The 26,459-nt window shown below is 35.7% G+C and overlaps 1 protein-coding gene across 7 annotated transcripts in view; it reads right to left on the bottom strand.

The window, feature by feature from the left end:
* Positions 1-1,618: 1,618 nt before the first annotated feature.
* MLF1 (myeloid leukemia factor 1) overlaps positions 1,619-26,459 on the bottom strand; it is a 51,305-nt gene continuing 26,464 nt past the window's right edge. The window contains exons 2-9 of one of the 7 annotated variants that reach the window (XM_087440109.1): positions 17,668-17,815; positions 13,165-13,206; positions 8,976-9,059; positions 7,720-7,848; positions 5,473-5,632; positions 3,481-3,619; positions 2,602-2,701; positions 1,619-1,923 (exon numbers count right to left, since the gene is read on the bottom strand). In XM_087440109.1, the coding sequence (XP_087296235.1) occupies positions 1,894-1,923; positions 2,602-2,701; positions 3,481-3,619; positions 5,473-5,632; positions 7,720-7,848; positions 8,976-9,059; positions 13,165-13,206; positions 17,668-17,815 (832 nt within the window). In that variant the 3' untranslated portion in view covers positions 1,619-1,893. The remainder of the gene's footprint in view (positions 1,924-2,601; positions 2,702-3,480; positions 3,620-5,472; positions 5,633-7,719; positions 7,849-8,975; positions 9,060-13,164; positions 13,207-17,667; positions 17,816-26,459) is intronic. The other 6 variants (XM_087440108.1, XM_014796252.2, XM_087440110.1 and 3 more) reach the window with 6 other exon arrangements.

Raw genomic sequence — 26,459 nt, 5'->3', positions numbered from 1 at the left:
ATTTTAAGTATAATTATTTATTAAAGTGTGTTTTCATATTTGAATGTAAAGACTCAAGATATCATCAGCCTAATGATTTAGGCAAAAGGGGAATAATCACAGTGTCTAATGAAATTTGCTCTATCAAGTGAATTTATGCAAAAGTGTTATTTAAAATGTATGCCTTATGACAACTTCCCAATATGTTATAATATGTTATTAGTATGCTAAAGTATGCATGAGAAAATTTTAACATGTTTAACTAATACACGCTCAATTACTTTCCATTATAAAAATGAACTGACACACATGCATCTTATTTCGGTGCCGAATTAAAGGCATGAAACACTGACTAGTAAAATTAACAGGAGGTGATATAAAAAATTAGAAGAGTATGAGCACAATCACATAATTCTACTTCCAAAGTTACAAAAGGATGGTAGTAGAATTAGAGAGTGATAGTGGATTTTCTGTTCTTTTTCTCCCCTTGATAGAAACATTTTCTTAAACAACAAAGACTTAAGAGTTAAGATTTTATATTCTCATAAACTTTAAACCTAACTTTTATAAAAACAGATTAACGCTTGAATTCTAAAATAAAAAAGCTAGAGCTGATTTTTATATGGTATAATTAAAAAGGGAAAAACTGAATTAAGTATCTTGCTCAAACACACACATCACCTGTCTAAGAAATTTTGAGACAATCAATCATTCAGGTTTGCAGAATACCAAATGCATTTTTCTAAATGTCACAAAAAGGCTGAGCAGAGTTTCTCCAAGGACACTCTAACTTTAGAATGTTAACTGTGGAGATAAATTAAGTTGTTTGTGGGAAAGGAGAGCAGAAATATGCCACCTTAAAGTTAAAGGAAAGGTCAATGTAAAGTCTGATGAATGTTAAGAATGTAATGTAGAACAAGAGAGAATACACTGTATAAAGAAGTTATAAGAAGAAAACATGTATATTAGCAATTTAAAATCTCTTTCTTTGAAAATGAACTATTTGATGATTCTTTATGTTCTCGATCAAATAATAACTAATTTCTCATAAAACAGTACTAGTATATTTTGCTTTATTTTTTAAAAAATCTTTAAGCTAGCTGGCTACATAACATGTTATAAAATTTGAGCTAAATAATTTTAACCTTTATTTACATCACTCTAGTATACCCCTAGTGAAAACAGACTTTTTTAACATTTTACTTTCTTATAACTAATTATACGTGATAGAACTAGCTCTACATTCAATCTTGAATATCTAAAAGATACTTAGCCAATAGGAAAATAATGTGGAAAACAAAATCAGCATGTGTCCTTTAAAAATTAGTATGTTTTAGGTCTGGCCCCACGGCCGAGTGGTTCAAGTTCTGTGCGCTCTGCTTCAGTCACCTGGGTTTGCGGGTTTGGATCCCGGGACCTACTCCACTCACCAGCCATGCTGTGGCTGTGTCCCACATACAAAACAGAGGAAGACTGGCACAGATGTTAGCTCAGGGCTAATCTTCCTCAAGCAAAAAAAGAGGAAGACTGGCAACGGATGTTAACTCAGGGCAAATCTTCCTCAGCAAAAAAAAAAAAAAAAAAAAGAATTAGTATGTTTTAAAGCAAAGAGTTTAATTGAATGTTAACAACTTATGCACATTGTTGAAAATCAAAGTTTTATTCCTGAAGTAGGGACAATATCAAGCTAGCACTTCCAAGAACATTCAGATATCAGAAGAAAGTTGCTAAGTACAGTATTGATTTAACAACAAGAGATTGGTCTTATGTGTATTAGCCAGCACCATTACTTTCTCTGTTAAAACAACCAAAACTAAACAAATCAAATGCAAGGCTATTTATTTTTTGTTGATTTTCACAGGTGATCCTTTGATGTTAAGTTTGTCCACAAAAGCATTGGATCTTCTTCCACGTTCAACGGCTGGACTTTGATGAGTTTTCTCCCTGAGAAATATACAAATGAACATTAATACCATTTTTAAAATGGTCAATGGTTTATAAATCAATGCAAACTCAGTAAAAATTACTGTAATTTAAAGAGAGTTTTATCGTAAAATTTCCTTAATAGCTTTAAAAAAACCTATGGCATGTTTTTTAACTACTACTTCACTTAACATTAAAGGGAGCAACAGCTGCTTTCCTGAGATAGATTTAACTGTTTCCGTTTACCATGCTGTCCAACATGGTAGCCACTAGCCACATCATTTACACTAAATTAACTAAAATGAAATAAAATTTTAAAATTCAGTTCCTCGGTTACATCAGCCACATTTCAAGTGAGATTCAATAGCCACACAGGGCTAGTGGCTACCGCACTGGAGAGCAGAGATACACAACATCTTCATCATTGCAGAAAATCATTTCAGAAAGTCCTATTGGACAGTGCTAGTTTACACAAAATGCCACTGATAGGGCTCCAGATTTATGGACCTTCTATAAAGAGCATGCTGTCTCTAACTGGGACCTGGATTTCATAGTTAAATTTAGCAGTTAGGTTTTTTATGAATAAACTTCTCAAAGTGAGACAAATATTATCTAAAATTAATATGTGAGCAAGTTTTCTATAGAAAATATTTGGGCTCTAAATTCCTAAACAAGTATTTTAAAATAAAAGATGCTAACACATGAAATTCTGCACAAGGCTTCTGATTTACTTGACACCCACTTGTCCACCGCTGGTTCTGTGAAGCCTTCCTTGCAGCAATCCTCCACTCTCCACAGCCTAGAACAGATTGCTGTTTTAAGGCCTTGTGAGGCTCGCTCTCGCTCTCGCGCTCTCTCTCTCTCTCTCTCTCTCATAACTAGGAATTGGGTACTTTTTCAATTTTTTCCCCAGAGAACCAAATTAAATTGTAACAGTAGAATACATACGAAATATATAAAAATCTCTATTATCATTAAAGTGTGGTTTCAGCACATTTATATTTCACAGCTATTCCAAAAGGTAACTCCAAAGGAGGCTAAAGTTTTCGCAAAACTCTTCCAAAATATCTAATATCTAATAGACATGTCGTTACATACGACACAAGTGCCTAAAAATGCATTTACCATTAAATGCTGAATTTTGACTTGTTAGGGAAGTTTTGTCAAGCCTTTCAAATACAGCCTCTTTCTCCTTCTCTTATCTCTAGACACCAATATCTTTACCTGGTATGAAATGCATGACTCCTACTATATCCAGATTAAAAACTGTTTCACCAGAATAACTACATTATAGTATATTACTTTTCCTTAGGAGGATTTTAGCCCCTATCTTGTAAAGCATAATTTCTAGTGAGTTACTAATCATACAACCCTAAAATATTATTGGTTTTTAGACACAAATTTAAATTAGTGTGGAATACTCAGATATAACATAAAATTATTACATCTTTCACAAAAGATATTGTTGCTACAAACTTTGATGTTAATCAAAACTTCCTGATAACAGAGGTCAAATTACATAACTTTTCTTCTCATTCTTCTTTAAAAAACACAATTTATTTTAGAAATAACTTTTACCTTCTTTTAAGCTCTCGGGATCCTGAATTCTCATGACCAACACTTCGCATCCTAGTGTTTTCTAGATTGCGCCATTGTCCCCCTGTTTTGTACTTCAAAATCTCATTTTGCCACTCATCATCAAACGCATGAGCATCACCTACATTAAATATCAAAGTAAAGAGGTAAGTACTAAGGTATCAACTGTCAGTAATTGCTTCACTCCCCACACACTTCCTTCTAGCCTGGTGTTTCCATCAGCCTAACCTCAAGGTAGAGGCAGGAAACTGCTTCATATATAGAAGTCTTTGACTCAGAGTAGTATTTCCTTTTCTGTTTGTTCCTCTCTTATTCCTATTGATAATCTGGTTATTGATGATCCGGTTTTTCACACACCTGCCTGGATATCATGTTATTCTACCCAATGGACCCCCTGACTCAAGTACACTAACACACAGTCCTTCTTCCTGGGTCATCTCATAGTTCTCGTGCTTCTCCTCTGTACTTGGACACTCCTCCTGTGACTAGCACTTCCTATCAATCTCACCATTTTCCTACATAACAGCCTCACAAGCTTCTGTTATCCCTTTCCTAAGACAGATACCTTATCTTGACTGTCAATTTATGTTGTTATGAAGTAGGTAATATAACTTCCAAAACAACAACAATAGGTAAATGATAATGTTTTTTCTTTCAGATTGCCTTTATAATAATGTGTTCCTTTACTAAATTTTTCTTCAACATGTTAATTATTGAAGTACTCTGTATATATTTAAATATGACAAAATTACAAAGGTTAAAATTAAAGAAAGGTTAAGATGTTGTGGCTTCCATCTCATTGCATAGGAATAATTTTATCAAACTCCAACCTTAAGAGAATTTCTTTTTATAAAATGATACAATAATTTAAACCCTTTACTACAATAAAACATTTTTATTCAAAATACTTTCTGAAAACAGGAAATGAATATAACTTAAAAATTGTAATGAGAAGTTAGGACACTAGAAGGACTTAAATGTATTGAAGAATAAATACTAAATCTAGAAAATGGAAGGATTTACATTGATACATACCTGATACATTATCTAACTATACCAGAAATTAAAATCTTATCTATACAAAAGCCTAAGTGCCCCACCATACAGAATGGTTTAAATAAATTATGGCCTATTCATGATAAAACTTTTAGGTAACCATTTAGAATTTTTTTGAAAAATAACATCATAGATGATTGTTCACAATTATAATGGTGAATTTAAAAAAGCACAATATAAATTATATAGATAGTAAAATACTAATTTTAAAAAAAGTATATGTGTTTACATATACATAAAACTATTAGGAAGAAATACACTAAAACATTAACAGTAGTTATTTTGGGTTGGGATTATGGATATTTTTAATTTTCTTCTTTATACTTTTCAAATACACATTTTTTTTTTTTTGGTGAGGAAGATTGACCTTGAGTTGACATCTGTTGCCAATCTTCCTCTTTTTGCTTGAGGAAGATTGTCACTGAGCTCACATCTGTGCCAATCTTCCTTTATTTTCTGTATGTGGGATGCTGCCACAGCCTGGCTTAATGAGTGGTGTGTACATCCGCACCTGGGATCCAAACTCACAAACCCTGGGCCACTTAAGCAGAACACGTGAACTTAACCACTACGCCACAGGGCCAGCCCCTGAAATATACATCTCTGATAATCAGAAATACTTAAAAATTCATTTTGCCTACCAGTAGTTTTACTAAATAACAATTCAATAGATTCCACTTTCCAAGTATAAAACAAAAAGTAAATGATATTCAACATTACTAAAAATCACTATAAAAAACAGATATACTATGGAACAATGAAAACACAATTTTATTACTTTGATAAGGTATTCACTACACACAAACTACCTCAAAATGACATCTTATGAAATGTTTCTACAAAAAATATTCATCAAGTTCTACTAGAACTGCTATTTTAACTTTACGAGGAAGAATGCTATTTTCTGTGGTAACTTACTTTCATTCATATTGATAAACTCTTGATTGACCTCTTCATCTCCAGTCTTGTTGTTCTTTGACTTTTTAATGACATGAGCTCGGTCACGGAGATGATGACCAACAGCCATTTTTTCTAGTCCGCTGTCAGAATCTCTTAGTGCTCTCCTAGTTTCCTTTATCTGTAAAAATAAAGAAAATAAAAATTAATTATCATTTAAATATATATAGAATGGATATAATTATAAATTCCTCAGGGCCTGTTTACCAACAGAAGTAAGACCATACATCCATTGCTCTAAAAATAATGAGTACTCAGTTCCATTATCAAATTGCAGTACAACATGTGGGAATAATTCTTTGATATTTCATGAGCTGCTTAAAATTAAAATGTACAGGACAAACAGAACCAATACAATTTGACCTTTTTCCAAATTGTAATCAAATATTAAAACAAAGAATAACTTAATTATACAAAACTTAGTTCCTTTGACACTGTCCTTGACAATGTAATAGATGGGAGCACATGCTAGCATTCCCACAAGGAAGGCAACTAATTACTCTGCAGTCATGTTGATGGCTTGAATTTCATGGCTCCAATCTATCACCTCTATGGCTTGTTAGAATATTTATGATAGCCAAACACTATTAACATGGTTTGCTGTGGGACATCTACAATTATATTGTTTACATTTAAGATGTATGTCACTTATAGCAAGTTAAAATTAAAATGTCTGAGATGAATTAGCTATATTATGGCAAGAACATCATTAAAAGGTGAATCTTTATACATGAGAACTAAAAAAATGAACTATTCACGCCCATTAGACAGGCAAACTTAATTTTTTTTACTATAAGTACTAACAAGAAGTGGAGAAATGGGAACTCTCATACTAGACTTTGTGGGTGCTGTTTCAATCACTCTGTGACAGTAACTTGGTAATTTCTAGGTAAAGATGAAGATACACACCTCCTACAACTAAACAATACCATTCCCAGACCCTTTGCACAAAGAGACATGTATAAAGATGAATGAGTAAAAAATTAGAAACACCTACATGTCTATCAATAGAAAAATAGATAAAAAACTGTGGCATGTTCATATTTTCTATTTTTGATACTAAATAGAAGTTAAAATAAACTAGAGCTGCACATATCAACTTGAATAAATCTCAGAAGCATATTACTGAGCAAAGTCAAGTTGCAGAGGGCATACGCAAGATTAAACCATTTGTATAAGTTTAGAAACCTATAAAATAATTCATTACATTGTTTATGATATATACATAAGTAATAAAATTATAAATACATGCATGAAAACAATAAATTCCAAATATAAGAAAATGGTTCTCTTTGGTGAGGGAGAAAGGGAAAAGGCACCAAGGAGGAATGCATTGGAAGCTTTAACTGCATCTGTAACGTTTTTGTGTAAAAAGAAAACAAGAGAACTTAAAGTAAATAGAGAAAAATGTTATAACTAAACAGGGTGGAAGGAATATAGGTATTATTCTCTATATCCTTTCTGTACACTTCAAATATTTAATGAGCTAAAATTCATTTACTTTGTGGAAATTAATAAAAGAAACCTTAAGTAAATTGGAGTCAGTAAGGCCTGTAGGGGGGAGCTCTCACACCGTATGTCAATTACTCCAAACAGGAAGAGACATACACTTCCTTCTCTGACAGGAAGTACAACTACTTTACTACTGAAGGAAGATTTCTCTCCCCTCCTGGCAACAGTCCAGCCAATGAGAAACGTCACAGCTCAGCCAATGAGAAGCCATTACCTCTCTGAACTGTTACTTCCCCCCAATGGACTTTTGTTTACAACAGCCCCTCCCTATTCCTCCTTTTACTCAATAAAAGCAAGCTCCCTTTGTTTGTTTTCCAGATTTGCCTGTGGTTCACCACAGTATGCACATCCCAAAATGCGATTCTTTTGGCTATTCCCGAATAAATTCATTTTGAGGGAAAAATAACAGGCGAATTTGCTTTTTAAGTTGACAACTTCAAATATAAATTAAAAGTAGAGATTTATTTCATAAAACAAAGACTTCTTTTAGTGTCTACTTACCTTGTCAACATGTAAAGGTAGTAAACATCAATAGATATTTACATGAAAAAAGGTAGGATGGGAGGGAGGACAAAAAATGCCAGTAAATACAGTTAGCTTTAAGGCTCTTCTCAGTGATGTGTCCCCGGCCCCCCACCACATCAAATTTTAATAATTAACTTTATAAAGCTCCAAGAATGCTTAGAAAATACTTACTCCTCCTGGAGCCCTACGAGTTTGAGTTGAGGCCTGGAAAACCTTTGCTGGTTCATCTCCTACTTTGGAATAAGTCATAACTGAAGAAGAACTAAACGAATGTCCATTTGGATCCACTGAAAGGTCACCCTAGAGGTAAATATAAATTGTAAACGCAGAGAACTTAGTCAAATATGAAGAATTAACGTCAGAGGATTCAAATAAATAACAACACCAGCTGGAAGTTCTACCAAGGATACTAAACTATCAGTATAGTGTATCCAAATGGCACTCCCAGGAAGGTCCTAACCTCCTTCCATTTTAGGTACCAATTCCCACTCTCCTTGTGAGGAGTAATAACAAGTGATTCACTTAGAGATCTTAAGTCTTTGGGATCAAAGACTTGTGGCTTAGATTTAAATACAGATGCTGTGTCCTGAAGCCTTTGATACTTTTACAGTCAGCGGTTGACCCTTGTGGGCAATTTTGTCAACACTGAGCCAATTAGCCACACACCAGAAGTGTTATACCTCCTGTGGATACCAGATTGACACATTACTAAAATCATTAATAATGCTCTAGATTTGGACATTCTGAAATGATCCTCAGATTCCAAACTGGATGACTAAAATGATATGGGTCGTCTTCATATAAAATCAACTTATTGTTATAATGTTAATATTACGAGTAGAAAAGTAAGAGTATTAGTACTTGTTTATAAGTATTTGAACTGTATGGATCTATTCCAGTAAATAAACATCATTCTTGAAATTTCTATTTCCAGTAACTAAACATCATTCTTGAAATTTCTATTTTCAGAATTTTTTTTTAAACACTAAAACTTAATTTCTTAGATGCTACAAATCCTTTTAATTAGACAGATTCTAAATAATAAAAATATCTAAATTCATATAAAATGTTCATTTACAACAGTGACCTTCAGCAGAACAAATGTTTTTGAGGTTTTTTTTTTATTTTGAAATTAAAGCTATTTTTCAAACTTGTAGGTTGTGAAATCAATTTGGTGGGCTGTGACCAGGATTTTTAAAATGTGAAAACAGAAAATATCAGCACACGTTGTAAATAGTATGATCATTTTCTCATGAAACTTTTGTTTCAGGTATATTTATCAAGTACACAACTATTTTGTACTGAGTCATGATGTAAGATATATTTTTCAACCGCTGTGGATCATGGTTAAAAAAAAGTTTGAAAGTCACTGTAAGGTACCAATAACTGAAAACAATGTTTTGCTCATCATTTTTTTTAGTACTTACAAAGTTTCTTTGTAATTCTTGCATACTGTTTTGCATATTTAGCATCAGTCGGTCCATTGCCTGAAAAGGGCTGACATCTGTATGCTACAGGATATTAGGAAGTGTGTTATTAACTATAAGTACAACACAAAAGAAGCAAATCAACTTTCTCAAAACAACTGGAAAAATTTTTTCCCAATTTGTGCAGTAGGATTTCATGCAGTAATCAACCAGGCAAAGATAATTTAAGGACTTATATAATGAAAGTGATTGGTTAAAGAAAATCTGAAGCACAAAGTCCCAAACAGCCAACATAGAAATGTAACACTATAAATACATGCATACATACATGTGTATATACACATACATACATACATGCATGAACATATAAACACACATATATGTCGTTTGTCAACTTTCTCAAAACATAATTTGGTTAATATTTAAATACTGGGTGGTGTATTCTGGGCTGGGACAGCTCTAACATAGAATAGTACACATTTTTCCTTCTTCCCTTTCAATATCCCTCTATGCAAATAAACAAAACTTGGGTATAAGATACCAGCGTCACCTCCACCAGTACCACACGGCTGATAGAAGCTGCTTCTGGAGTAGCCAGCCCTCCTTTTCATCATAGTAGAGTCCAAGTGATAGAAGTGAATTCACTAAAAGGCCTTCAATTTGCTGCCTACCACCTAAGGCTTAGTAGGGCATATCCTTGAAGCATGAGTTATGTTCCTTTAGAAGAACAGTTAAGAATTCCTCTAGAGGGCCGGCCCTGTGGCTTAGCGGTTAAGTGTGCACGCTCCGCTGCTGGCGGCCTGGGTTCAGATCCCGGGCACGCACCGACGCGCGGCTTCTCTGGCCATGCTGAGCCCGCGTCCCACATACAGCAACTAGAAGGCTGTGCAGCTATGACATACAACTATCTACTGGGGCTTTGGGGGAAAAAAATAAAAATTAAAAAAAAAAAAAGCGGCCTACAGAAGCAAACCAAAATCCAAGCCTGTGAACACCTCAAGGTTATGACATGGACACCTAAGGACAACCAATGACAAGCAGCCACATAGGCTTGAAGCTATAGACAATCAATCCTTTCCTTACTTTGCTTCCGCCTTTCCTGTATAAGAGTCTCCCCCAGCTCCTGTCAGTGGAGCACTTCTAACCACTTCTGGTTTGGCACTGCCTGATTGGAATAGATTTTTCCTCAAATAAACTCTTAAAATCTTTAAAAAAAAAAAAAAAAAGAATTCCTCTAGAATGGTGGTTTCTCAACCAAGAGCAATTTTGACTCCCAGGGGACATCTGGCAATAATTATGCTCAGTTCTGTTTGTCACAACTGAGGAGGGTGTATGACTGGCATCTACTGAGTAGAGGCCAGGGATTACGGCTAAACATCCTACAATGCATAGGACAGCCTTCCAGAACAAAAACTGTCTGACCAAAAGTGTCAGTAGTGTTGAGGCTGAGAAATCCTGCTCTAGAAAAATCTGCTATTGATTTTAGGTTTTATCACTGGAACACTCACCAGAAAATAAAAAGTGAGGCACACATTCTAGTGTGTCACCCAATGCATCCTCTACTATTATAAAACAGAGGGAGTGTTTGGTTCAAGGAACTCCTCCACTCCAGCAGGAGGAGTCTTTTGAATCCTGAAAGGCACTGTGGTTCAATGTCAAGTATTTCAGCCCTTCTGGAGATTCTGCGGCGTGCTAGTGGGACTCAATAAAGAATTATCAAAGGCCTGTTTGTCTTTCTACCTTCTATTGGGTTTTTATTGCCAGTAACGATGGGAAATAGATGGGAAAACCAAATTTAGGACCTGCACTTAACATAGCAGGGAAGAACAAAGGCACAGTTAGGAAATACTGATACATCTTTGGGTACACAAAGGACTGAAGTAGAATTAATCTGCATTTTAGAGGTTCAACACAATTTAGAAAATATTCTAAATATTTTGCTTCAACACTAGGTTGAGAATCAGGGCTGTATAAGAGACACAATTCATGACAGATGGAAGGGCTAGTCCAAGGAAGGAGAAGAAGAGGAGGAGGAGAGGGAAAAGATCAGATGTTTGGGTATACTCTGCCCTCTTCTCAATTCACTACCAAATCACCATCAAAAGATGCATCTGTACTTGCTCTGGGGTGGCCCAACACCTTGGAGTGACAAAAGGTGGGGTACAAATTAGAGATGAGATTCCAGTAGGCTCATAAGGCCTTCAGGAACTTTGTACACATGCTCTTCTCTCTGCCTAGAATGTTTTCTCCTGACTCTCAGCATAGCTAATTTCTTCTCATCATTCAATTACCACCTCCTTAGAAAGGCCTCCTCTGGCAACCTGCCTAAACGAATCTCTGCTTCACCTCCCACCTGTCATTGTATTACTACCCTGCTTCATCTCCTTTAGAGTACAGTGACTATCTGAAAATTACTTTGTTGTTTACTGTGTGTTCTCCCAGTCTATAAAAATAATCTTTGAAAGCAGGGCTATCTTCTCTGTCTTATTCACTACTATATTCCCAATATTTATACAATAATTCCGGCACACAGGACGGCTCAATAAATATTTGCCGAATGAATGGACAAATTATCTGTAGCTCAGCTGAAACCCATATATCCAACTGTTTACCAGATAAATCCACCTGGACAGCACACAGACACCTCAAATGCAAAACACCTAAAACTGAAATGGTCCTTTTGACCACCCTGCCCTCATATTTGCACTGAATCAATGCTCTATTCCTTAGCTCCATGGTATTCACATCCACCTAATTCCTCTTGTCAGAAATATAGGCATAATACTTTCCTTCTCCTGCTCTACTGCTCCTTCAGCACCATCAATCACCAAGCTCTATCCATTCACCTCTTTAAGTCTCTCTCAAATGAGATTATTTCTCTTTATTTCCACAGCCATTACCTAAGTAGAAGCTATCACTAATACTTCCCAGAATGCTTTAATACCCCCCTGGCCTCCCTGCCTCCACTGTGGTCCCGTCTAATCTTTCTCTCCCCTGCACGCACAATGATCTTTCAAAAATGATAATCTGATTCTATTATAACTTTGAAAATTTATAATTAATGAAATGATGATAATTAATAATGATGAATTATGAAAATTCATCAACTGCTTCCCCTACTCTTAAGATAATGTCCACAGTCCTTACCAGGGCCGAAAGAAGTCCCTGGTTACCTCTCCATATCTACTCTACAACTCATACTCTAGGGCAAGTGACCCTAAACATCTTTGAGTTCCCTCACCCCTGGGTCTTTACACATGCTGTTTCCTCTGTGTTGAGCACTCTTCTTTTCCCCTCCATGCATTTCCTGGCTAACTCCCATTAATCCACAAGGTTCAGGAAGTCTTCTCTGGTTGACCTCCACCCCACCATTCCAAAGGTCTAGGTTACATGTTTTTTTCTATCTGCGCTCCCACAGCATGCTGAACTTTCTGGGCATTTTACTGATAACTCGGTGCTATAACTGCTTTTTTTCTTCGTCATTTGTCCCTCTAAAAACTCTGGTCAGGAAGGACAAATGTTATATGTCAAACTTCAGGGAGACAAATGGTTGAAGTCTAGCACAAGAAGATAAAAAGAAACTTTTTGATGAGAGTGTAGATGCATCCACAGGAAATGTTCCAAAGTCATGCTATTCTCTGCTACTCCTCAGATGGCCTTTAAGTGTATTAGAAACTAGCATCACAGAAAACAGCACTAAAGCCCAAAGAAACAGGGGTGGGAGAAAAGCTGGTTGCAGAGTAGCCGTACCTGGATGTGGGAAAGGAAAAGCAACATGAACAACCTGGCAATCGAGTCCTGGGGAAGGCAGCCAATCTGAGCCTTTCCACATGCTTTGTCTGTCTACAGTTTGGTGTTTTTACACCTTTTTGGAACGTCATCATAACAACGTCTCCACTTTTCAAACACAACTATGGGGATCTTTTTTGTAAATCAACTGAATATTCATCTATTAAAATGTACTTTTTTTTTTCAAGACTGATTTTATATATGTTGATATGACTTACTTCAGAAAACACACGCCTAACAGTCTAAGATAAACTTCATACATAAAAATGGTTTTCAGTTCAAATACTAAAAAGCCATTATGAAAGTGAGACTGCATGCCAACTCAGTTTGTTTGAGTTAATTAAAAATAAATATTTGTCAGAAAATAGTGCTAAAATGGTTTGTGTCTCATGATACGAACCATACCACCAAAACTGCCAAAAGGCGCAAGAGAACTCATTGCCTAGAAAAAAAATATCCAATTAACTTTGGTTATGATATTTATTATATGATAATCCCTGAAAGAGAAAGAAATGCACTGCATAATCACATAGTTCAGAGCTAACAAAATTACCGAACCTTTTCATCCAGAAGAACTCAACATATATTTTTTAAATTATCTGCTTATAATTCATTGTAGAGCCTGACAGAAGGCAAATAGGGAGGCCATACATCACTTTTAAATATGACTACTTGAGTATTTATTAAAGGCAGCTGAAAGAAAAAGTATTTGCTATGGATTAAGACAAATATTTCTCAAAGGCAATGCAAATTCACACCAAAATTAATTAAAACATAAGGTACAATGATTAAGATTACATCATCTTTCTTTTGCTCAACTATTCCATATTTTTAAAAGATCAGTTAATCTTGCCTGTAACCGATTAAAAATAAAAATTACATTAACAACACTTCAAAAGATTAGTAGAGGGGCCGGCCCAGTGGTGTAGCAGTTAAGTTCGCATGTTCTGCTTCCGCGGCCTGGGGTTTGCCGGTTCGAATCCTGGGCACGGACTTACTCACTGCTCATCAAGCCGTGCTGAGGCGGCGTCCCATATAGAAGAGCTACAACTCTACAACTATGCTACACAGCTATGTACTGGGGCTTTGGGGAGAAAAAAGAAAAAAGAGGAAGATTGGCAACAAATGTTAGCATAATCTTTTTAAAAAAAAAAAAGATTAGTAGAGATATTGCACAAAAAATTTAATGAATCCCTCCTAAGAACTAATTTATGGAATAAGAAACATAGACTTCAGAAGGGATCACACACATAGATTCAGAAATAGAGTCTTTGATAGGCAAAAGAATAAGTATAATGAAATAATCAAAATTAGTAATTCAGAAATTGTATTCCTCAATAGGTAGAGATGAATAAAAATAAATCTTTAGACACATATATACAAATTAAAAACTTTCATTACTTGGAAGTTTCAAATGTTGAAAATAAATCTTGAATTTCTGGGTAAGTTTTACTGTCATTCAGTGATTGATAATTTTCTCCCTGTATAAGTTATGTTGAAAAATAGAGAAAACTGTGTTTATATTAAATTTTATAATAAATTATGCCAGATGATATATACTTATACTATATATCTAGAACAGTAATATCCAAAGTGTATTGGATGCACCAAAAAAATTCCTCTATATCTTTTTACTGAAAGGAAAAACAGATTTCAGATTGACTCTGGCACCGTCACTCAACCTAAATGTCACATGGCCACATGTCTTATCTTGAATTATAAATTGTCTAGTTAAATAAATTTACAGATTAAATTATCTAGTTTTAAACAAAACTAATCCTCCCCAAATGAATAACCAGCTTAAAAATATCCACATAAAGAAATCATGAACTGGAGAAAATGCTAATAAAACAAACATAAGAAAATAGCATAGTTGATGCTTCTCCTACATGTAGCAGGAGTCTGTTTTCCCTCATAATATGGCTGATAAAGATGACAAATGTCAAGAATGAGCCAAATATAAAGCAAAAAATAAAGTATCTATACGAAATATAGGTTTTCATCCACTGTGCTTAAAACCATCAGCATAATGGCTCATTGCTTAATTACAACACTCATTTTAAAACGTATTACCTCATAAAAAGAAAAGTTTTGTATAAATTTTTATTAAAAGTTCAAATAGACTAGGACAACTAGCATGCTCAAAAAGCCTACTGTTTTCTTGGCTGCCCTCTTTTCAAACTTAGCAGTGGTCTTTTCCATCTTCTGCAGTCAACTTCTAATTTTTATTCCTACCTCCACATCTAGTTATAAAACACCGACTTACAAAAAGTCAGATTGGGATAGAGGTCTTTTGTTGCTATTGCTGTTTGTTTTGTTTTCTTTTAATTAATTTATTTTTGCTATCACATAAGTCTTTCATACTTAGACATAAACATGTCAAATATATCACATCCTAGGGGAAAAAAGGAGAGCCATACCTCACCAGTATAAATTATAAATGTACAGAAAAAAAGGTGAGTTTTGGCTAAAAGAGAGGCTAAATGTTCTTTTGAAAACCTGTTATAATTGGACAAAATTTCTATATTTTAATTTGAATTGAATTGAATTTATTGGCAAAGAGTTTTCATAGTTTGAACAAAAAAAATACATTGGTGTTAGCTTTCAAAGATAGTTGCCACAATATAATGTAATTAAAGAAAAATGTATACTAATTGATTGTAGATGTGAGAGGCGAGTAAACTACCTAGCAGTATTTATTATTTAAAGAGCTATGAAACTCAAGGTTTTATGAAATGGGTTGGTCTAAATCTGATATAGTAAAAATTACCATTATTTTAACTTAATAGGTAGATGAGTACTGCAGTTTTTCTTGGGAAAATGTTTAAAGAGATGATTATTAAACGAGAAATAAGATGATAGGTTCACATATAGGTGATTAGTGCTCCTTACTCAGCACTGGTTAAAAAAAGCTAAATGCTTTGGAGTCCATATGAATGTCTATCGTCATGCCTTCCATTAAGGTAGCCACTAGCCACATGTGGCTATTTAAAATTAAATTTGAAATAATTAAAATTAAATTAAAAATTTAGTTCCTTAGTAGCACTAGGCACATTTCAAGTTCTCAATAGCCATATGTGGCTCTTGGTTGCCTTAGTGGACAGGACAGATTCAGAACATTTCCATCATCCAGAAAGTTCCATTGGATAATGCTAGCTACAGACTTTAGCCTACGCTAATGATTCATAATTTTAGACAAAAGTTAATTTATGCCACCATAAACTGGACAAGGTAGCAACTATTTTAGTTTTTCATTCAAATGTTGGTCGTGGCCTTCCTTTGTATTCAGAATTGTTTTCCTACTTGACTTTCCTTATTCAGTCACCACATTTATGCAACCGTATTACTTCAGCTGTATGGTTTTTTTTGTTGTTGTTCCCCAAAACTTGAGTTAAAGCCACGTTAGCAAGGTAAATACAATATGAGATGAGCTAAAATGCAAATAGTTCTAAATTATGAATCTTACAAACCACAGTTGCACAGGAATTTCTCTCTTTATTTGGTTATATATTTCTCATTCCAGCTCATTAAACATACAGGTGTGTAAAGCACAAGTGCCAGGACGGAAACATTTACTTCTACTTCCAATGAATGACCAGTCGAGTTACAGCTGATGCGTACAGGCATCTTCAATAGGAATTTTACAGCTGAATTATAAACAGATCTCCTGTCTACACTTACAAGGAAATAAAATCGCCACTTCTTGCTTCTTCCACAAAAGCTACAAGTAGCTCATTTATGCACATAAATACCAAGCACTATATATAGCCCTACTCTTTCCCTGCTATGGTTACAGCAGATATACAAAATATTTCAATGCTCATGTGAAAAGATAAAATTTTAGAATGCCATATTTGATTTTCTGCCCTCTTTGATAATTTTTTCCTCTGATCTTAATTTTAGACTTTTATGGAAATTGATAGCCCTACAAGTAAAAAATATATATATTATGATACGACTATTCAAAAATTAAAAGAAAACTAATTGGAATGTGAATAATATATATATAGGAATAATATGTATATGGAAAAGAATGTGAAGATTACTTTCATTTAAATGGCAAATGTAATTTTATCCATCAAACTTCTTAGGAATATTTGAAATATTTTGCTCTATTTAAGATTATTGCAAACAAAAAATATAAAAATGTTTTTCTGGAAGTTTCCCAATTGACCAATTCAATGTTTATGAGTTCCAAATATCTACGTTTCAATTGCAGAGATTCATCTTTATAGAAACTCCTGTGGATTTGTTATTCTAGAACTGCCATTCCTGAGGCCGAAAAAACAACAGAAATAAAATAAAATAGTTACAATATATAAATATCCGGGGTTTTTTTTTTTTGAGTCGAGTATGTTTGTGTCCTTCTAGCTTTGCTCTCAGACAAGACTTATGAAAATATACTGCAGTTTTGCATGGCTTTTGAATACAGTTAAAAGTTTACCTAAGTTTTGAAGGTCCAAGGTAGCCATGCAGAAGACTGGTTTTTCCTGGTTCAATGGAGATGAAGCATTATACTATAGCTTTGGCTACCATTTTAAAGTGGGGAAAAATCGTCTTTTATGGAACAGGAAGGATATTTCCTTGCCTGTTCTAATTAAGACATGGGAGGAAATTCTCTGGTGAACAAACCATATATACATATGAAAAATAATGCTTTAAGTTTGGCTTATAATATATAATCCTATGGTCCTAAAGGTTTTGGCAGCACAGTGGAATTCTACACAGCTAACAATTCACTGTTCAAGTATTCAGCTTTTCAAAAGGTCCCTCCCTTTTACATAATAGTTATTTCTTAACATAAGTATTAGTCATATCCTATCATCATAGATATATTCCTCTGTAAGACTTTTCTTCAAATTCCCACAGGACCTTCTCACTAACTTTAAAATGAAGAACTTACAGTCAAGGAATTTTCACCATCATCATGTCCCATATGATTATGAGCTCTTCCTCTACCATCAGAGATGCTGAGCAAGTCTCTTCCAAAAGGCTCAGAAAAACTTCTCATCATCTGTCGCATACTTTCTCGGTGTGCCATAAAAGAATCACTGTTGAAAATACATACAATCATGTAAGAGTAAATGTTGAAATTTAAATCATAAGTAGGCAGCTAAATATTACAAAGAATTATTTTTGGCTAATATGCTTGTTAAAGAAACAAAAGAGTTTAGAACAGAATTATCTCATAAAGACACTATTTATGAATATAATTTATTGACAATAGAATTACTTCATAAAAATCCACTATTCATGAATACAAAAACTATTCTATTTGTTAACCACTATAATTCACTTACGTATAATAAAAACACACCTTTATTTATCCCTTACTGTATAAAAATAATAAACACAAAGTACAACATCTCAGGTAGCTTAAGCCAGCACTAAAGGAAATGGCAAAAAAGGACTTTGCTACCTGCTACCAGGTAGAGGCCACTTTGGGCAGTCAACGATATAAATTCTAGTGAGGACTAATATGAATGCTGGCTTGTTTATTTTTTGACTCTTATTTATGAAATATGAGCACTGAGGACTAAAGCTATGTTACGAACACTGTAAAGATATAACACTATTTTAATAGACAAAGACAAAGCTACAGATCACCTCTATGAGGCTAACTTTCGTTTCTAAGAACTCTAAATACTAGAATCACCACATAGTAAAAATATCTTCTAAGTCTTAAGATAGTGGTTCTCAAACTTTTTTTTGCAGGGCAAGATTCACCCTGAGCTAACATCTGTTGCCAATCTTCCTCTTTTTTCCCTCCCCAAAGTGCCAGTACATGGTTGTATATCCTAGTTGTAAGTCATTTTAGTTCTTCTATGTGAGCCGCCACCACAGCATGGCAACGGACAGTGCTTCCACGACCGGGAAGTGAACCTGGGCTGCCAAAGCAGTGAGTGCTGAACTTGAACCGCTAGGCCATCAGGGCTGGCTTTCAAACTTTTTTTGAAATTACCAATCAACTAGAGAGCAGGTTAGAAATGCAGATTCTTGTCCCTCCAACCTCCCAATGGAATTCACTAGCTCTGGGTGTGGTTTGTGGACATGCATCCCATCCCTGGTGATTTTAACTCAAGCAGTCTCTCACCAACCTTTGAGGAACACTGCCCCTTGTGTGTCTGTGGTACCTGAATTAATTAGAACCCAAGCCTCTTTGTGAGCCTAAATTTCCATAGCTATAAAATGAGGATAATATCACATATCTTTGCTGTTAAGATTAAATCAGATAATCTGAAAGCACAAAGCATATAGTATCTGGCCCATATAATATGTTAAATGCTAATTTCCCTTATCTCTTCTTAACTCATGTTATGAATGCTACTCCCTATTATTCTATTATTAAATACCTCTCATGGAAAAAAAAGAGATGTATTTTATTTAAAAACACAGATAGCAATAATCATGCCCCAGGCCCTATTCTTTTTTTTTTTTTTTTTTAAAGATTTTATTTATTTATTTTTCCCCCAAAGCCCCAGTACATAGTTGTCTGTCATAGCTGCACATCCTTCTAGTTGCTGTATGTGGGACGCGGCCTCAGCATGGCTGGAGGAGTGGTGCCTCCATGCGCACCCGGGATCCGAACCCGGGCCTCTGGCAGCGGAGCGCACGCACTTAACCGCTAAGCCACGGGGCCGGCCCCCCAGGCCCTATTCTATGTGCTGTATAAATATTGATGTTCTTAATCTGATGTAATCCATTCACCCCAAGTCCCATTCAAGAATGTACGACTTTTACTGCCTTATCGCAGTGGTTTCTCAACTTCATTTCAGTTGGAAAGTCATTGACCCACTGGTCAATTCCTTACTGCTCATTCCAGAACTTAAGGCACATCCCCACTGGAGCTCACTTTACCAAGGCCATCTTATTCTTTCCTGTAGTCCACTGGAGCCGCCTAATGGTCTGCCCTCCCTTCAGACTTCCCCAGCTGAGTTTCATCCTCCTTATGCTGCCCTTCCCACTTCTAATTCTAAATCTAATCTTCTGATGTCATCATGTCAACACTATATCATGATATAATCACAAAACCACTAAAAAATTCTGTCTTCTTTCAGTAATTCCAAGCAGAAAGAGCTTTTTCTTTGAATTCTGCAGTATTTCTATACACAAACCTATCCCAAGGGAGCTCAGATTTATTCATGTATCACGTTGGAAGTTAAAAAAAAAAAAGCTTCAAGTGCAACTGATTAGCAAACCTCTTAACTGGATTTGTGTTTGCATAGTTAAAGAGGTTTTTTGTTTTAATTTAGCTTTGGTTAGGTATAGTTTACATAAACAAAATTTATACATTTTAATCGTACAACTTGATGAACTTTGAAAAATGTATACAGTCACAACCACCACCACAATCAAGATGTAGAAAGCCCCATCATCCCCAAAAGTTCCCTCTTGCCCGTTTGCACATAATTATCTCCCTCTAACCCTAGTGACCATAAGCTGATAGGCTTTTGGTCACTATAGTTTTGCCTTTTTCAGAATTTCATATAATAGAATCATACATTATGTTGTCTTTTGTGTGTAGCTTCTTTCACTTAGCATAATGCTTCTGTGATTCATCCATGTTGTTCCATTTATCAGTAGCTCATTCAGTTTTATTGCTAGGTCCATTGTATGTTATGTGATTATATCACAATATAATCACAAAACTGATTCTAGTTTTTGGCTATTATGAATAAAGCTTCTATGAACACTCATATAAGCTGGTCTTTGTGCATACATGCTTTCACTTCTCTCGAGAAAAACACCTAGGAGTAGGACTGCTGGGCTGTATGGTAAGAGTGGGTTTAACTTTATTAAAAACGTGAACTGAGAGGGGCTGACCCCGTGGCTTAGCAGTTGGGTGCATGCGCTCCGTTGCTGGCGGCCCGGGTTCGGAGCCCGGGCGCGCACCAATGCACCGCTTCTCCGGCCATGCTGAGGCCACGTCCCACGTACAGCAGCTAGAAGGATGTGCAGCTATGACATACAACTATCTACTGGGGCTTTGGGGGAAAATAAATAAATAAATGAAATTATTAAAAAAGAAAAAGTGAACTGAGAGTTCCAGTTGTGCTACACTCTTGCTGACACTTGGTATTGTCAGTCTTTTTAATTTTAGCCATTTGAGTGGTGGTGTAATAATATCTCATTGGGGTTTTATTTTGTATTATTTGTCATTTATATATCTTTGATAAAACGTCTGTTCAAATTTTTTCCTCATTTAAAAAAACCTGGTTGTTTGTCTTATTTTTATGGAGTTGTAAGAGTTCTTTATATATCCTAGACATAAGACTTTTATCAGATATATATCTTGTAAGCATTTTTTCCCAGTCTTGGACTTGCCTTTTCATTTTCTTAACATCAACTTATTCAGCTACATAGCTATGAATCTTTGCTAAGTCTTCAGTTTTCACCAGACTATGACCTTTGTGGAGTAGTTTTATTTCTGACTTAGTTTTCTATCTCTGTCTTTCCTTTCATCTTTGTTTAACTAATTCCAATTCTTATAACAAATTACATACCTCTATAAACTGCTTTAGATTATTTTTAGAAGATGAAGAATAAGTGGAATTTAAAAAGTGAAGGGAAGAATTGGAATAGGGAGTTAGAAGTGGACAATGTGAGGGGAGTATGGTAAAAGAGTAAATTGTGTTGATTATTCTAATATACCTTCTGAATTCCCTGTCTGAAAGTTAAAAGGTTTCCATTTTTACTTTATGTTTTCTAATATGAGAAATTTATTTGTAGTTTTACAAAATGTTCTAATATTACCGAACTCAATTTCAGCTAGGAATATTATAAACTTGATTATCTAGTCTGGTAAACCACTGAACTCACTAATTTATATGTGTGGTAGAGGCAGCTTCTAAGATGGCCCCCAATGATCCCCACCCCTGCTATTCATGCCCTCATGTGATCCCCTCTCCTTGAGGATGGGCTGGACTTTTGACTTGCTTCTAACAGGATACAACGGAAGTGATGGCATGTCACTTTCAAAATTAGGTCTTTAAAAAGACTGTGGCTTCTGCTTGGGTGTTCTCTTAGCAGCTGCCAGCCATGCTATGAGGCAGCCCCATAGAGAGGCCCACGTGAGTGAGCTCAGAAGCAGATTTTTGAGACCAGCCAATAGCCATATGAAAGAACTTGAAAGCATATTCTCCATCAATTGAGCCTATAGATGACTGCAGCCTTGACTGACACCTTGATTACAGCCTCCTAAGAGGCTCTGAGTCAGAACCACCCAGCTAAGCTGCTCTTGGATTCCTAACCAACAGAAATTATGACATAATAAATGTTTGTTGTTTTAAGCTGCTAAGTTACAGCAGCAATAGATAACTAATACATGTCACATCCCAAAAAGCAGTGCATAACACATTTAAGACTGCCCTCATTCTAAGTCTTCAATTTTGTTGGTTTCATCTAAAGACTGGGAAGGAAATGAATGCAAACTTATAAAAATAAGTAGTTTGTAGATCTGTTTCTGCATCATGAGAAAATGTTTTATAGATTTTCATCAAAGTTTGAGACTATGTTTGGGATGGTATGAATTACAATATCAGCTTCTATGGCATTAAAAAAACCTCAATTGAAGGTGGAGTTTCTCAGACAGACAGGTCCTACTCTAGAGCAGTTGAAATTGAGGCATAAGAAGACCATGGAACTGTTGATCAGGAGGCACAAATCTCATGTATTAAAACATCTGGGCCAGGGAAAACCAACCCTGGTTTAAATGAGCACTCCCCTCCCCAACAAAAGTCACCAAGGAAGAAGTTCAGAACTGCAGATATTGATTGAAGTGGAGATGCTTCTCTATGTAGCATGTACCCAGGTGGGTGGAGACTTTAAGAATGGTAAGTGACTCTCCCAAGAAACGGTAGGGAGACCATCTGATATAAAGATGGTTCAAATTCAATAAATATTATGTATACTGTGTGTCAAGCTCAGAGGTTGATTACTGGTCTGGAGGAATTTACAGTCTGACAGAGAAGTGAGACTTGTATGTTTTAAAATTAAGATTATAAAACTGGATATTGTATTAGTTTACTATTGCTTCTGTAACAAATTACCACAAATTTAATGACTTAACATCTTTATTTTGTTTTTGTGAGGAAGACCAGCTCTGAGCTAACATCTATTGCCCATTCTCCTCCCTTTTTTCTCCCCAAAGCCCCAGTAGATAGTTGCACGTCATAGATGCACATCCCTCCAGTTGCTGTATGTGGGACGCAGCCTCAGCATGGCCAGAGAAGCAGTGCGTCGGTGCATGCCCGGGATCCGAACCCAGGCCACCAGCAGCGGAGCGCATGCACTTAACCACCAAGCTACGGGGCTGGCCCAACACCTTTATTTTCTTACAGTTGAAATCAGAAGCCCAGAATGGGTATGACTAGGCTAGAATCAAGGTGCTGGTAGGGCTGTGTTTCTTCTGAAGCCTGGAGAGGAAAAATCTGTTTCTTTGCCTTTTCCACCTTCTGGAGACTGCCCATGTTCCTTGGCATGTGGCCCTTTTCTCCATTTTCAAAGCCAGCAGCAGAGTATCTTCAAATTTCTCCCTGACTCTTCCATATTTAAAGGACCCTCATGGCTAAATTGAGCCCACTTGGATAATCCAGGTTAACCTCCTATTTTAAGGTTAGCTGATTAACAACCTTAATTCCATCTGTAACCTTGATTCCCCCTTGCTATGTAAAATAACATATTTCACAGGTCCTAGGGATTAGGACATGGACGTCTTTAGGGGGAGCTTTATTCTGCCTACCACAGATATATTCCTAAAATCACATTATTTTTTTAACAAATTTTTTTAACTTGAACATGCTTAAAAATCACTTGAGGTACTTATTAAAATGCAGATTCCTGAGACATACACCCAGGGATTTTTGATTCAGTGTATTGGGAGCATGGCCCAGTAATCTGCATTTCAGCAAGCATTTCAAGTAATCCTAACACAGCTATTCCAAGGACCTCGCATGAATAAACACTAATTTATCCTCTTCAACCATTTTATCAGGGACTTCTAGTTCCATTTCTGCTTGTTTTGATGCAAATGATCTCCATTTACTTAACAAATATTTGATAATACCTATGTAAAAGGCACTGTGCCAGGCAGTGGGGACAGAGCCCTGACCCTTGGAGGGCTAAAGCCGATTTTCAACTTCCTACTGGCCAGCAAGTTATACTACTTTCTAAAGTACTCAGAGTAGAAATTACAAATAATGACAAGGCAATTATTGCATACTCGCGTATTTCTATCTTAACATTTCTAACACTGTTCTTTTCCTTAGCCAGCTTTTCCTCTCTCTGTCTCTATGTTTATTAAAGGCACAGCCCTTATTCTCCAAGTTGTCCAAGGTCACAACTTCAGGAATGGGCTGGATGTTAGTTGGATTTTTATCTGTCCTGTGCTGGCTCCAAGAGAGGAAAAGGGTGAACTCTGTTTCGGTGAGAAGAAAGGAGATGGCAAGTCTCTAGTTCAATCTCCCTCCATCAAGAAAACTTGAGGTTGGTTTCTTCTGAATTACCACTGCTTCTTGTATCCTACTTACCAAAGATCGTACTTATCTTACTTATTTCCTTCCTGGATTCTAACATCTAGTAATTTGAGCACAGTAAACTCTGAGTACTCTTATGTCTAAATTACTTCATTTTACACTCATACTGAAACAATGACTTACCTGGGCACAGAAATCTACATCATTTCCCCTCAGTATTTTGAGGATATTGCTTCACTATCTTCCTTAGTGTTTAAGTCTGATGACAATCTGGTTCTCATTCTTCCTAAGGAATCTATACTCTCCAGAAGCTACATATTCTTTTCTTTATACATTTTTTAAGGTAAAGAAATTACATTATCATGGGTCCAATTGTAGAATTCTTAAAAAGTTATCCTGTCACCCTCAAATTTCCCTTTTCAATCTGGGTTCTAAGGATTTCAGCCTTTCATTGGTTCTAGAAATTGTTCTTAAATTATTTCTATGGGTTTTTGCCATTCTCTTCTATCTATTCCTCCTTTGTAGAATTTTTAACCCTTGGTAATTTTGTGCTGCATGTTGGAAGAAATTTGGCTCATTTTCTCAGGTTACTAATTCAGTCTTTGGTTGTGAACATTCTGCTTAACTCAGTTTTTTTTTTTTCTTAAAGATAAAAACTTTAATTTCTGGTATCTCTGGTTATTTTTTTTTTTAATGACTGCACTATCCTCTGACATCTCTGAAGCTATTTCACATTTATTCACATATTTAACATTTTTAACACTCTTCTTTCCTTAATATCCAAGTTGCCATCTGATATTATTTCTCTTCACTAAAGAACTTTAACGTTTTTTGTTCTGCAGGTATGCCTATAATAAATTCTCTTAGTTTTCTTCTACCTCAAAATCTTCTATTTCATCCTTGATTTTTTTTTTTTTTTTGGTGAGGATGATTGGCCCTGAGCTAACATTTGCTGCCAATTTCCTCTGCAAAAAGAGGAAGATCACCCTGAGCTAACATCCATGCTAATCCTCCTCTTTTTGCTGAGGAAGACCAGCTCTGAGCTAACATCTATTCCCAATACTCCCTTTTTTTTTCCCCCAAAGCCCCAGTAGATAGTTGTATGTCATAGTTGCACATCCTTCAAGTTGCTGTATGTGGGACGCCGCCTCAGCATGAGCGGAGAAGCAGTGCGTCAGGGCGCGCCCGGGATCCGAACCCGGGCGGCCAGTAGTGGAGCATGCACACTTAACCGCTAAGCCACAGGGCTGGCCCTGGCCTTTTTTTTTTAATTAATTTTTTTATTTTTTAAATTTTCTTGAGCCAAGCATATTGGCTTTTATCACTGTGTAAATTTCAGGTGTAGATTATTATATTTCAGTTCCTATATGGATTGCATCGTGTTCACCAGCAAGTGTAGTTTCTATCTATTACCATACACATGTGCCCCTTTACACCTTTCACCCACCCCCCACCCCCTTTTCCTCTGGTAACCACCAATCTGTTCTCCTTATCTATGGGTTTATCTTCCACACAAATGAAATCAAACGGTATTTGTCTTTCTCTGTCTGATTTATTTCACTTAGCATAATACCCTCAAGGTCCATCTATATTGTTGCAAATGGCATGATTTTTTACTTTTTTATGGCTGAGTAGTATTCCATTAATATACATACCATATCTTCTTTATCCATTCATCCATTGATGGGCACTTGGGTTGCTTCCACATCTTGGCTATTGTGAATAATGCTGCGATGAACATAGGGGTGCATAAATCTTTTTGAATTGTTGATTTCATATTCTTTGGATAAATACCCTGTACTGGAACAGCTGGATCATATGCTATTTCTACTTTCAGTTTTTTGAGAAATCACCATATTGTTTTGCATAGTAGCTGCACTAGTTTGCATTCCCACCAGCAGTGTATGAGAGTTCCCTTTTCTCCACATCCTCTCCTTTCTTTTTTTGGCCAGAGGCTGAGGGAGAGGAGATGAGGAGTTAGTGTTTAATGGGTACAGAGTTTCAATTTGGAAAGATGAAAAAGTTCTGGAGATGGATGGTGGTGATGGTTGCCCAACAATGTGAATATACCTAATGCCACTGAATTCTACACTTAAATGGTTAAAATGGCAACACTTCTTATTTCTTGTTAATTATAGCCATTCTGATGGGTGTGAGGTGATACTGTAGTTTTGATTTACATTTCCCTAATAATTAGTGATGTTGAATATCTTTTTATGTG

The sequence above is a fragment of the Ceratotherium simum genome, chromosome 15 (assembly GCF_057802395.1).
Source record: "Ceratotherium simum simum isolate JZ-2026a chromosome 15, ASM5780239v1, whole genome shotgun sequence".
Classification (NCBI taxonomy): domain Eukaryota; kingdom Metazoa; phylum Chordata; class Mammalia; order Perissodactyla; family Rhinocerotidae; genus Ceratotherium; species Ceratotherium simum.
The sequence above is the reverse complement of the archived record's forward strand: the minus strand, read 5'-3'. Positions and strand labels throughout refer to the sequence as shown.